The sequence below is a fragment of the Neltuma alba genome, unplaced genomic scaffold, assembly GCF_004799145.2.
Source record: "Neltuma alba isolate B1F8T4 unplaced genomic scaffold, ASM479914v2 tig00011941_pilon, whole genome shotgun sequence".
Lineage (NCBI taxonomy): Eukaryota > Viridiplantae > Streptophyta > Magnoliopsida > Fabales > Fabaceae > Neltuma > Neltuma alba.
In genome coordinates, this window is record NW_021636527.1 from 211,520 (window position 1) to 224,135 (window position 12,616).

Sequence of the window (12,616 nt, forward strand, 5' to 3'; positions counted from 1 at the left end):
AAAATGGGTTATTTTTCTATTTTTGTTTTCCCTGTTAAAATAATTTTTTAAATTATCCATGGAATTTTTTAATTTAATTTTTCTTAGTATTATTTTTTTAAAATTTTAGTCTGTATTATTTATAGAATTACGTTTTCTATTTTATACATTTATTCTCACAAATATAAATGTTATTAACATTATTCCATCCATCTAATACAGATAAAATTATTATAAAATTGGTAAAATAAAATGTATTTTAATGAAAATGTTTTTTATAAGTGAATAAATAAAGAAATATATAAATCTGCATGTGAAATCTCAAATTAAAGATTATTTTATTTTTCAATGGCCAAATTAAAGAATCAATTCCATACAGTTCGTGTTAAAAAAATCTATTTTGCAAGGGGTCTAAACAAAGTTTTATTCCATATGGTTCAGAATAGTATATGCTATTTTAAGAAAACAAGATAGTAACCAAAATTATCTCTAAGTTTCCCCAGAGAAAAATTATTATTATTGTTCTTCTTCTTATTGTTGTTGCTGCTGCTGCTGCTCCTACATGCATTAATACTTTGAGCCCCAGGATTTGATCCATCGCTGAAGCCCAAAGCCCATCCATACCAAACAGTCCACAAAGAGAGATCCGCAGAAGAACCATACTGATGCACGGGATCCCGAAAAAAGAAGCTAAAAAAAATATTAAGGGGAATTTATTTAAAAAAAATAAGTGAAAAAAACTTAAATAAAATAGTTGAATTATGGGTTTCTGAGTGTTTCTGACGGACCCCAATGTCAATGTCAACAGATAATAAATTAATTAACTTGGGACTTGGCATAACAGTGTTGTAAGAAAGGTTCATTAGAATATCCCTCCCTTCTCTTGCATTTATATTATTCTCAAACTTTAAATCATGTTTCATTTTCTAATTTTATAAATTAACAATTTTGGTACAAAAATTACCTTCAATTCAATATGATAATATTTATGTATAACATGTAAATATCAGATATTTCCTGTTGGCAAAAAAAAGAGAGAGAGAGAGAGATAGATTCTGTAACTTTATCATAAAAAAAATACTTATTCAATTTGTATGAGAATAGAATAGAATAAATTTTTTTTTCTCGAAGATCAAATTAAAAACCCCCGCATTGATTTGAAATCTCCGTACAACTATATAGTTCAAGATTTTTTCTCCCCAAGTGAAGTGTCTTTTCAGATGCAAACGTGGGGAGATAATATGCTTAATTCAATTCTTACTGTGTCCTTTTTAAAAACTTGATTTTTATTGAACCGAAAAAAAATTATTTAATAAGTTTAACATTATTTAAAATTGTAACAATAGTTGTAAATAATAATAATACCGGTATTCATTTGGTCTCTTCTGAGCAATACTCTATTATACTCTTTCAATACATTAAGCCTATTTTATAATATAAATTATATTACAAAATAAGTTTTATATTTAGAATAGGATAAGTATTAAAAAAAATTAAAAAATAACGAATGACAATGACAATGCAGAAAAAGCCTCTGAAAAAAATTATTCCCAACTCAGATTAAGAATAGATAATTAAGTTATTAAATTTGTTCTGATGATGATTTTTTTGTTTTTAAATTTACCATATTTAAAGTCATGAATTATATTTCTTCGATGAAAAAAAAAATTGAAAAGAAATCCTGCTTAATAATTTATAATAATGATGATTATTAAAGTTTCTTTTAGTATAAGAAGAGAAATTTTGAGAAATTATTAAAAAATTAGAAAATTTTCTTGCAGAAATGTAATAATAAAACAAATTGAAGTTAATATGGGTGAGTAACGACAAAAAAATAAACCGAGCTCGACCATTTCAAGGCGAGCTTTTCGCAAGCCCGAATCCAATCTCCACTCTCTTCTGACGAGAAGAGAGAGAACGAAGATGATGGCGATGGTAGACAGCATTGTCATTCTCTTTCTTCTCCTTATGCTTCTTCTGATCATCGTCATCGTCATTTTTGTCTGCAAACCATGGCGCTTCTTTTTATCTTCGCGACCCCGCTTATCCATCAAGGTACAGCCCCCTTTTTTTTGGTTCAATATGCGCATCATTTTTTTTTCCCGTTCCTCGAAATTACTGGGCGTCGAAGATATCTGTGGAATGACAATGATACTCTTTGTGTAATGCTCTCTTTGGTTTTGGGGAATTTCTGGGTGATCCAAATCAGCATTCGGAGGTTCTGTTACATTCTATACCGGTCGACGTCGACGTGTTCTTAGGCTTTATTTTATCCCCCGTCCGAAGGAAGGTTGATTTGAGCTGGTTCTGTGAGTTCGTCGAGAGAAATCTTAAAGATTTATTATTTGCGTATTCTTTTTCAGTTACGTACGAGTGCATCAAGCTGCATGATAGACCTTTGAAGTGATCGGTGTGAAATTGTGGGTTCCAAATATGGCTTGACTCAACGTTGATCTGGGGTTGCATTCTCTCTTGTTTTGTATCTTTTTTCATTCACCTTGTAAAGCTGAAACATTCCGGGAATTTGGGTTTGATTCATTTGAACTTTTTTTCTTTGGCTTGGAGCTTTATAGACCTTTTATAGCTTGGCACCAAAATTCAGGGTCCATTTGTTTCTCTCCAATGGCTGTAAATCTTCATTTATGTAATTGTGTCAAGTGTTCCAGATGACTTGGTATTGCCTGTAGAATTTAAATTTGGTCTATTACGAATGGATTAGTGCGGCAAGCCTGCAAGAGAGAATGGAGTCCGAAAGAAACATGTGATATTACTTGTTCATAGTCATAGTAAAATGACTTGGTCACTTTCCTGTTGAAGGCCTGATGCAGTCATAAGAATATTCATGTCCTTTACTTGCTGAAGTTTTTCAAGGGTTGTGTTTTTCCTGTCAAGATTGCATTGCAAGGACTTGACATGATATGCCTACTCTGTTAAATTAACTTCTTGTCTTCATTTTTCTTTATGAATTATTTCATATACCTTATGTATTTGTCATAATTTTTTATTTGATCAATTTAGCTTATGCCTTCAACTAACTCTTAGTTAATTATACTGGTGTAGGATGGTGACATAGAGAGGCCCCTAGTCATAGATGATGCAAATGCTTTACGTAATCAGAGCAATGAATTGCCCCGAGACTATGATCTTGAGGGTGCGTGCTTTTTCAATGAGGGTCCTTTTCGCTCACCACGACCCCCTGGACTTGTTTCTAAGCAGAGGTTTCCTGCTTCTTCTCCTAATGTGCCTCAAGGTATTTCATGAACTACTACCAATTTTCAGCCCCCTGCTTCCTTTTACCTTGATTTTATCTACTATAATGGTTTGTGTAGTCATACTACTGTTCTTTAACCGTTTCAGTTGATAGTTCGGTTTTGGAAGTAACTTCTGATGCTTCAGAAGAAGTTGCATTTGGCCAAACACTCAGGCTTCCCCCAGACCAGTTAGCTGAAATTCAAAGGCATACTAGAGTGAATTTTGAAGAAAATAGATTGGAAGACACCGTGCAAAGAGATATCTTAGATCAAAGTAATTTCTTAAATCTTTGTTATGAAGGAATTAATAAGTGAGTACGTCATCATATCTTTCTGTTAGAATTGCAGGAAGTTGCCTCACTCTGGAGATTATCAGTGGTCCTTCTTGTGGAGTTCGTTGTTCTGTACAATCGACAAAACCTTCTCATCTACCTCTGACAATTGGAAGAGTTTCTCCAAGTGATTTATTAATAAAGGACTCAGAAGTGTCAGGAAAGCATGCTCTAATAAATTGGAATTTAGATGTAAACCTTTCTTTTCTGATGGACTTGGATCTGGATTTTAAAAGCCATATGTTATGCAGCAATTATTATAGAATTGGTATTAATTTCAGAAATTGAAATGGGAGTTGGTAGATATGGGTAGCCTGAATGGAACACTTTTGAATTCTCGGTCAATCAACCATCCAGACACTGGCAACAGGCTTTGGGGTGAGCCATTTGAGCTTGCCAATGGAGATGTTATAACTCTTGGAACAACATCGAAAGTCATTGTAAGTAACGAGCCTTTGTGCCTCAGTTGACAAGGTGGTTCCTTTGTGTTTATTGTAGATGGAAAGCTTGTCCATGTCTGCATGATGTTGGGTTGATCTAGGTTGACAGTGTTACTGGTATATAAAAAAGGTTATTATTATAACTTGTATTGGGAGAAAGAAAATGAAAACTACGTTAGCATGGAGGAAAAACTGTTCCCTACATGATATTAGCAAAATATCTCTTCGAATTAAATTTTAAGTGTTCTGGTTGTTTTCTTTTCTATTTTGAACCCATGGTGCTTCTAGGAATTATCCTGTAGTGTTTGGTATTTCATGTTATCATATCATGAATTCAGTTTTCTTTTTCCTCTTTAAAGAAAGTGTTTCTTCTTTTAATTCTATACTAGCATCCTGGTTTAAACTATGCGATGTTATATTTGTCAGGTCCGTATTGCTTCTCAAAGTAGGCATCAAATTCCGTTTGGAGTAGGTATGGCATCAGATCCCATGGCTTTACGTCGAGGAGGGAAAAAGCTACCTATGGAAGATGTTTGCTACTATCAATGGCCTCTTCCTGGGCTGGATCAGGTTCTGGACTTACATAGCTCCCATTCAACCAAGGACCATTCTTTTGTTTCCTTTTGCACTTTCTTTGTGAAGCTAGCTCACCTGTATGTCTAACATGCAGTTTGGACTATTTGGCATCTGTGATGGGCATGGTGGAGACGGGGCTGCTAAATCTGCTAGCAAGTTAGTGTTTTCTGATTTAGTTCTGTCATCTTTAATTCGTTATGATTTTATGAAACTTACAATTCACTGAAGTGCCATTGCCAGCCATCTTTTTATTGAAGTTACAATAATCATCATAATCATGTGTTTTTGGATGTTATTCCTTAGATGTGAAGCTATACGATTTAATTATGGTTCATTTCAACTATCTTGAACCTTCTCCCGCTGTTTGTCCTATAACATGTCATTTGTTTCAATTATGGTCATGTATGTTTCCATGACATGAATCATTCATACACACAAATCATGTTGTTTCATTGCTTTTTTTGTTTTTTTTTTTTTTTTTAAATAAAACTGGATTCGATTAACTCAAAAGAGTATTACAAAAACAAGCTGGCTAGAACTTGTGTTCCCACCTTATCCACCCCCGAGGGAACATAAGGAGCGTTTCAGTGTTTTTTATACACTCATTGATCTTATGAGTCATATTGTCTATTTTCCTTTCAGATTGAAACTGACTATATTAACTTGCGTACACTGCCATGTCGTTATATATATTGTCATTTGTATATGTGGTATCCCTAGTAACTTTTTGGGCGATACCCTGTGGTCTATCCTACACTAATCACGCAAAGGCAAGACTTCTGTTGTACCTGATACTTTTCTCTATGCACTCAGTGAAAGAGTTGGTTTAGACCATGTCAACCTATGTAGATTGTAATGGCAAAATATAACAGTTCAAACACTAAAGAAAGCTGTTCACGCATCTGTTGTGGAGTAATTTTAAGTCCCTTCTTGTGGATGTGATAAAATATGTGCTGTTTTGCTCGTGTGCTCCAGTCTTGGGATTCTATTTTCATAAGAAAACGAATTATTATGAATCTATTGTTGTGGGAGCTTTAAAATACTAGTAGTTGCTGTTTGTGGAAGAAAATTTAGACTTATAGGAGGAACGGCATCTCTCAACAGTGATCTTCAGGGACCAAAATGTCAGCAGCCTTCTCTTATACATGATCTCGAATATTTTACCAACTCACTTGCTGTGGTTCTTACTCTTAGGAACTTCACTCATTTTTCTGCTATTTTTTTCAGACTTTTCCCTGAGATAGTTGCTAGCATATTATCAGATTCATTAAAAAGAGAGAGGGTTTTATCACTGCATGATGCATCTGATGTTCTTAAAGAGGCATTTTCTCAAACAGAAGCAAACATGAATCACCATTACGAGGTACTCTTTAGTCTTTCTTCCATTTAGATGTTTTTTGTTGTCTGCATCTTCGAGAACTTGACATGATAAATGACAGTTGACATTGTCGCTTTTAGAGTTTAATATTTCTTGCATAAGTTTTTAATGATAGCGTGTTCTGTTTTACCTATTTAGCATATAGTCACCTTCTTAAATAAGGGTGGCAGGGATTTGTCCACAACTGTGAGCATTTTCTTTATCTCTCTTTTGATGGAGTTACAAATAAGATATCATTGAGATAATATTTATTAGCGCAAGTGTATAGCTCATGAGGCATTTTCCCATCATAAAGTTGCCTGTACCTTCCCCTATATTTATTCATTGTTCTTGGACTCTTTGCTCAATACTTTGAATGCCCTTGTAATAATATTCAAAAGGGGGAAGTTGAAGCTTTCAATTGTTTTTCTTTTGACGTGGGCTAGAGGATCCAAAGCTCTTTTTGAAGGACAGATTATCAAAATCCTTGTAGCTATTTGAGCTTCATGATGCTATCTTTTGGCGGGACAATTAACTGATTATGACATGAGCGCATTTATTAAGAATTTTGGGAGCCATGCTAAACTAGTATCAATAACTCTTTCTGAGAAAGGTATTGGGTATCATACTTGCATAGGAAAAAAATGTATTACTATTAGACTCCTCCAAAGAAATTCTGTGTAGCTTGGGCCTTTTGATATGGATTCATATGGTTCAGTGAAGGCTCTTAACTGCATAGGTTAAAAAAGTCTGTCACATTTTTTTGGGTTTACTCCTTTTAAAATGGAATCAAATAAGTTCTCTTGTAAATTTGTTGAAGTCATGCTCAAAATTCTTTTTCTCTGTCTGCCCCCCATTTTCTATGTTATTTCCTTGTTTAGCGTGTCCCTAACACATGAACCTACAAATCAAAGTTGTTTGAAGTATAATGACAGAGATCCAGTCCAATAGAGCCTGGAACTTTCTTAACAAACATAAAAGAGAATTGTCTTTCTTCAATTTTTTTGAGAAATGCTACATTTTTTCCCTTTCCTGTTTCTGCAAAATATTGAATAGTTAATTGCACTGTGGCAAATATTGACACATTGAAACTTAAAAGTTTATATGTGGCTACCAAGTAACTTGCATTTTTTTGTACTTGGATAATGACAAAATTTGACTATATGAAAGCAAATCATTTGTCAACTTCAGGTTGGTTAGGGAACATAAAACCTACCAGGTGAAGTTGATTTCTTCATATTTAAGTCACTATCACTAATAATTTAATTTTTCAAGTAAATAAAAGTTGTGAATATTAATTTTTCTCAACCTTATGTGAGGGATGAACAAAATTCTCATGAGTAACCATCAAACTACACATTCAGGTTCAAGTTTGGGGATAGGAAAATGGATTAAGGACCAGACCAAAGGGGGTCGGTTGGCTTATTAGACAATTTCAAGTTATGATGATTGTGTGCTTGAAAATATTAATGGTTAAGGCTTTTTCCTTCTGCAGGCTGCATCTTTGTTCTTTGCTCACCATTTCTGCTCATTTCGGTTTGGGTCTGGGATGTCAGAGGCAGAGTGGGAGAGAGAGAATGATTGAGGCTTTTTATTATTTAGTAATTTTGTATAAATAAGTGTCATATGGATGAGATTCAACTTGAGAAAAAATTGCTCATTTTGAAATTTCTCTAGGTAAATAGGTCCAGGTCCATCCATTCAAGGATTCCATGGGGAAGAGCATGGGGATTAAGGTTTTTACCGGGCTAGGTTTTGAGTCCAGGGATGGAGACCACTGTAAATTTGATGCCAGCTACCCATACCCTATCCATGAGCATCCCCCTTTTGTTTACATAAATTTGTCTTCTAACAAGCAACTCCTAAATTATTTCATCTTTAAAACTCCTGTAATTCGAAGTTTGTGGTTCACTTCTCTATATTTTATTGAAAAACACTTTGCAGGGATGTACAGCAACATTGCTTCTGGTGTGGGCTGATGGTGATGGAAATTTCTATGCACAATGTGCTAATGTTGGAGACTCTTCCTGTGTTATGAAGTATGTTTTTCTAATTATTGAACTAAACAATGCTCAGGACAAAAGATGAATTTTGAATGGGTCAGAGGTGGACTAAATGACAACTAGGCTATTAGACTAAAAAAAAAAAATAGCGCATTAGAATGTATGAATTATGTTAATGGATAATAGTTTTGGCTTCACAAAACCCTTTCAGTGTTAATGATTTTATAATTTGTGTCAGGAAAAAAAATTGAGACTAGAGCTCGTGTTGTAATAATGTATATATAATACAAAATCTTTTTACTATTCATTGTATTCCGCATGTCTTGTCAATCTGCGGTGTCAATAAATAATATTTTCTTACCTTATTGCATTATCTGTTATATGTATATTTATAAAATTAATTGGCTCTATTCATTGCTGTAGATTATTTTTCATAGAGTCACGTTGAGCAACAATGTCTTTAAAGAACTTTATCCTTTTTTATTTTACTGTGTATCTTTGATTTTGCTGCTTCTTTTAAAAAGTTTGAATATCCACCTGAAATGCAGATGGCTAATTATTTTTGTGCCAATTGTGGCTGTCCATTATTTTGTCTGGAGACGAGATTTGCAGCCTATTGTTGTAGATGTAGTCACTCATACATGTATTACTCTTCCTGGAGTGCTTTTTGCTTTAGTTTTGGAACTTTAACATGGTAGGTTGGCTGGAACTCTTGTGACCATGATGTTCTTACGGAACAATTTATTGTCTTTGGTAGTGTAAATGGGAAACAGATCAATATGACAAAGGATCATAAGATAGCAAATTATTCTGAAAGACTCCGAATTGAAGAGAGTGGTGAGCCACTGAAAGAGGGGGAAACACGTCTATACGGTAAAAAGAAAACAATTTTTCCTGAGTTATAAAATTGACTGCACTGCTGCTCAGACTGATTGTGGATGACTCGGCTTTGAATAATTGCAGGTATAAATCTTGCAAGGATGCTTGGGGACAAATTTCTCAAGCAACAGGATTCCCGGTTTAGTTCAGAGCCTTATATAAGTCAAGCAGTGCATATCGATCAAACTAGCCGGGCTTTTGCCATTCTAGCTAGGTGATTTATCTTCTATTTTCGCTTTTATTAATTTTTATGGTACTTACGAATATCCATATGCTCTATGTTTCACCAATGTTTTAGAAGTAGTTGATCAGATTAGTGGGCTGTATTTTTGCAAACAAATAAAATTTACTTGCAATTATTTTAAGGGGAATGACATTTAGGTCTCCAAAAGGATCAATTTAATAAGGTCCCAAAAAGTTTTGATGCGAGATAAGTTGCAAATGTAGATTTAGACATTTGCAAATGTGAGAGTTTCAATTGCCAATTAGGTATATTTTCATAAGTCACTTCCATTGATTTACACGAGACTCATATTTATGATTATTTGAATTGATATTTGCAACTTATTTTCCAGAAACTGGTATTAGACCTAACTGTTCTTAAATTGAATTTTTGGTACCAATATGTCATTTACTCTTTGTTTTAGGTGTTTGCTTTGTGCAAACCATCATTGCCTTGATTTGACCTTTTCGAATGAATCTCTTTCAAAATTTACAGTGATGGTTTGTGGGATGTCATCAGCATGAAGAAGGCAATTCAGCTAGTGCTTCAGGTTTTATACAAACTTTTCTTTTGTTTCAAGACATTGTTTATTGTATTCTACTCCCTGCCAGTTCGTTCTGACTATTTCCTTATTTGAGTGCACAGGTGAGAGAAAGAGACTCCTCACTTGCAGAGAATTCTGCAGAAAAGGTTGCTAATTTCTTGTTGGGTGAGGCTAGAACACTCAGAACAAAGGATAATACCTCTGTAATTTTTTTAGATTTTGATAATTTCGCTAGATACTCTTGTAAATCTGAGTCCTAGTTTGTATTAGGGATTTTCATGTTACAACATTGATGATATATATATATATATATATATTTTCCCCTCATGTCCTGGATCTTTCCCCTCCTTTTTTCAATTTCTGTTGCCTCTCATCTCCAAGCTATGGGATTAAATACACGCTCCAGTCTTAGAATTTACGAAGTTCTCTTTACTTCCCAAATGTAGGGGACTAATTATTCTTGTCTTTTTTTGTACTGAACTTACTATTCCTGTCGATCTCATTTGCTAAAATGTTCCTTTCATACCTTTCATTAAAAATAAATTGGCTTCATGAGTCATCGAGTATTTGGTAAAAGTTCTCAAATTGATTGGGGGTATTTTTGAAAAGAAAATTACAGCGTAATATACTTATGAAAAACGCTATTAACTAAAGTTAATTATTTGTTTATTATGTATAGGACTAGAGGGAGTAATAAACAACAAAATAACACGACTGAGGCGATCGATCATAGCTATTTATTATTCGTTCGGTCATAAATGTAAGACTTATTCAGTAGTGTAATTTATACAGTAAAATGAGTTATATATTTAAGAACAGGGGAATATTAAGTTTTTCAATAAAAACTGATTGTTTCAAATTCTAAATGAGAAATTGTAAAACTTGAAACATGGATAGTAAGAGTTGTCCATTATAGTAAACCGGCTTGGGATGTCTTAAAACTTCGAAATAGAGAAAAATGAGCGAAAATGAGGTATAATCTGGAGCGAAGAATAACTGGGGAGGCCTTTTTTTTTGGGGGGGGGGGGGATTTTGTTTTCCCCAGAAGCACCAAGAAGTAAAAGATGTTACTTACCAAGACTGGAATAGGTCAAACATAGGAAGCCATCTACTAAGGCTTCTGAATGGAATCAAGATAGGCATGGTGTTTTTTTTTTTTTTTGGGTCATCTTTCACTCAATTCGATCCTCGATTTCTTGTTGACTAGGAACCTGTAAGGCCGAAACGGGATCAAAAAGTGATAACATGATCTGCAGATAATAATGGATATCTTATGAATGATTCTTCCTGTAGCTAACATAGGAACTAATAAGTAAGTTAGATTTCCTTCTAAATATAATATTTTAATTTATCTTATTTTTTGTATTTATTATTTTTCTTCAAACTAATTTAGTTAGCTTATAAAGTGATATGTAATATATGTCACACAAAGCCATTTTAAGGATATTATATCACATTTGTTACAACTAACTTATCTATTAAACTCTACTAATCTACCCAAATTAATTAAATAATTCTTATACTATCTCCGGTTGTAATTATAAGATATAAATGATATCTTATAAATAAGACCGGTAGTATTAAATATGAAAAGTTTCAAAAGGTTACAAGGTCAACTCTTCATGCGTATGATGAGCAAGGAAAAATGAAAGATGAGAGGCAGTATTGTATAATAGTAGTAGTAGAGTAAGTTACCCCTCGTTAGTGGATTCAGTGAGCAAAAAGGTTAGACACGCTTACTGAAGGAGAAGATTCGGTTCTGGAAGGCGTCGTGGCCTCAGCTTGTAACATGTAGTGATCTCCTAAATAGAATTTTCCCTGTATCTCTTTAATCATAAGTAAGCCCAACTTTTTTTCTGAAATTGTTATAGGGGGAGGGGGTGGAAGGGTAGGAGTAGAGTGAGTTTAGGGAGCCCACATCGAAAAGAAGGGAAGCAGAGGTTGGGGTTGGGGGGCATTAAATAAGCGGCAGAAAAATGTGAATGGCATGATCCTTCAGGCAGTAAATGGGATGTGATGAGTGGTTTGGACCTCGCTGATATTCTGCGAGTTGGGTGTCCGCCCCAATGCCTGTGTTACGACAAATGGGCACTCTCCTCTTCACCAATCTGATCCCTAATTATTTTCGTTTACATTATTTTAAAATTACTCTAATATAGTACTTTAATTGCATATTTTAAACTCATTAATTAATACTACTTTCGGTCGTTAGTTGACTAATTTGAGATTAAGAAAGTAAGTTGAGTTAACTATTTGTCCTAAATAGGTGTTGTTTTTTCTAAAATATCCTTACCAATCAAATGTATTAATTAGAACTATTATTGTTAGAAGGGTTATTTTAGAAAAAAATGTATAAATATGAGAGACAAAGTGAATTGAGGTTTTATACTAAAATAAAAGTCAAACAGGATCTTATATTAAAGACCGGAGGTAGTAGTAAAGTTTGTCATGGAATAACTAATGGATGGATTCACTTATGATACACTTATTTGGATTTGATTAAAAAAAAATTATACAATTCAAATTAATATATATTTTTCCTTTCACCTCATTTTCTTATTTTGAAAATGAAAAAGACTTGAATATTTTCCTATATGCTAATATGGATGATGGAATAACATGCTCTATCAAAGTTCAAACTAGTTTGTTAAAGACATCTTATATCATAACATCTTGCTTTGCGTCATGTCTTACTAAGTTTTACCCATTGAGATAAATGAACAAAGTCCTCTAATAGTGAAATTAGACCCATAATTTTGAAAATTAATATTAACAAAAAAATTATTGTGAGATAAATAATACTACATCCGGTCTTTAATATAAGACCTTGTTTGACTTTTTTTTTAGTCCTAAATATAAGACTCCAATCTATTTTGTTTTTTATATTTAGTCATTTTTTTCCAAGATAGTTCTTCTAGTAATGATAATTTTAACTGATAAACTTGATTAGTAAGAATATTTTAGAAAAGACAATACCTATTTATTACAAATAACTAACTTAACTTATTTTCTTAATCTATTCAAATTAATCA

The 12,616-nt window shown here is 33.4% G+C and overlaps 1 protein-coding gene and 1 non-coding gene across 2 annotated transcripts; both read left to right on the plus strand.

Annotated features, from left to right (window-relative positions):
* Positions 1-1,853: 1,853 nt before the first annotated feature.
* On the plus strand, positions 1,854-10,086 carry LOC114719750 (protein phosphatase 2C 70). The gene is made up of 13 exons (XM_028905280.1): positions 1,854-2,034; positions 3,040-3,229; positions 3,337-3,504; positions 3,579-3,754; positions 3,844-4,002; positions 4,429-4,572; positions 4,673-4,734; positions 5,806-5,941; positions 7,880-7,974; positions 8,696-8,811; positions 8,902-9,031; positions 9,536-9,590; positions 9,686-10,086. Exons 1-13 carry the CDS (start codon positions 1,903-1,905, stop codon positions 9,842-9,844), a joined length of 1,722 nt encoding a protein of 573 aa, XP_028761113.1. The 5' UTR covers positions 1,854-1,902; the 3' UTR covers positions 9,845-10,086.
* Positions 10,087-11,592: 1,506 nt separating this feature from the next.
* LOC114719752 (small nucleolar RNA Z279/snoR105/snoR108) lies at positions 11,593-11,700 on the plus strand. Its single transcript, XR_003737932.1, has one exon. It is a non-coding gene; the product is annotated as a small nucleolar RNA Z279/snoR105/snoR108 (small nucleolar RNA).
* The last annotated feature ends 916 nt before the right edge of the window (positions 11,701-12,616 follow it).

Excerpts from the sequence above, each read along its gene's own strand:
- LOC114719750 (XM_028905280.1), top strand. The coding sequence starts at position 1,903 with ATGATGGCGATGGTAGACAGCATTGTCATTCTCTTTCTTCTCCTTATG. Across the intron at positions 3,230-3,336 it reads TTCTCCTAATGTGCCTCAAG|TTGATAGTTCGGTTTTGGAA; the intron begins GTATTTCATGAA and ends TAACCGTTTCAG. Across the intron at positions 3,505-3,578 it reads AAGAGATATCTTAGATCAAA|GAAGTTGCCTCACTCTGGAG; the intron begins GTAATTTCTTAA and ends TTAGAATTGCAG.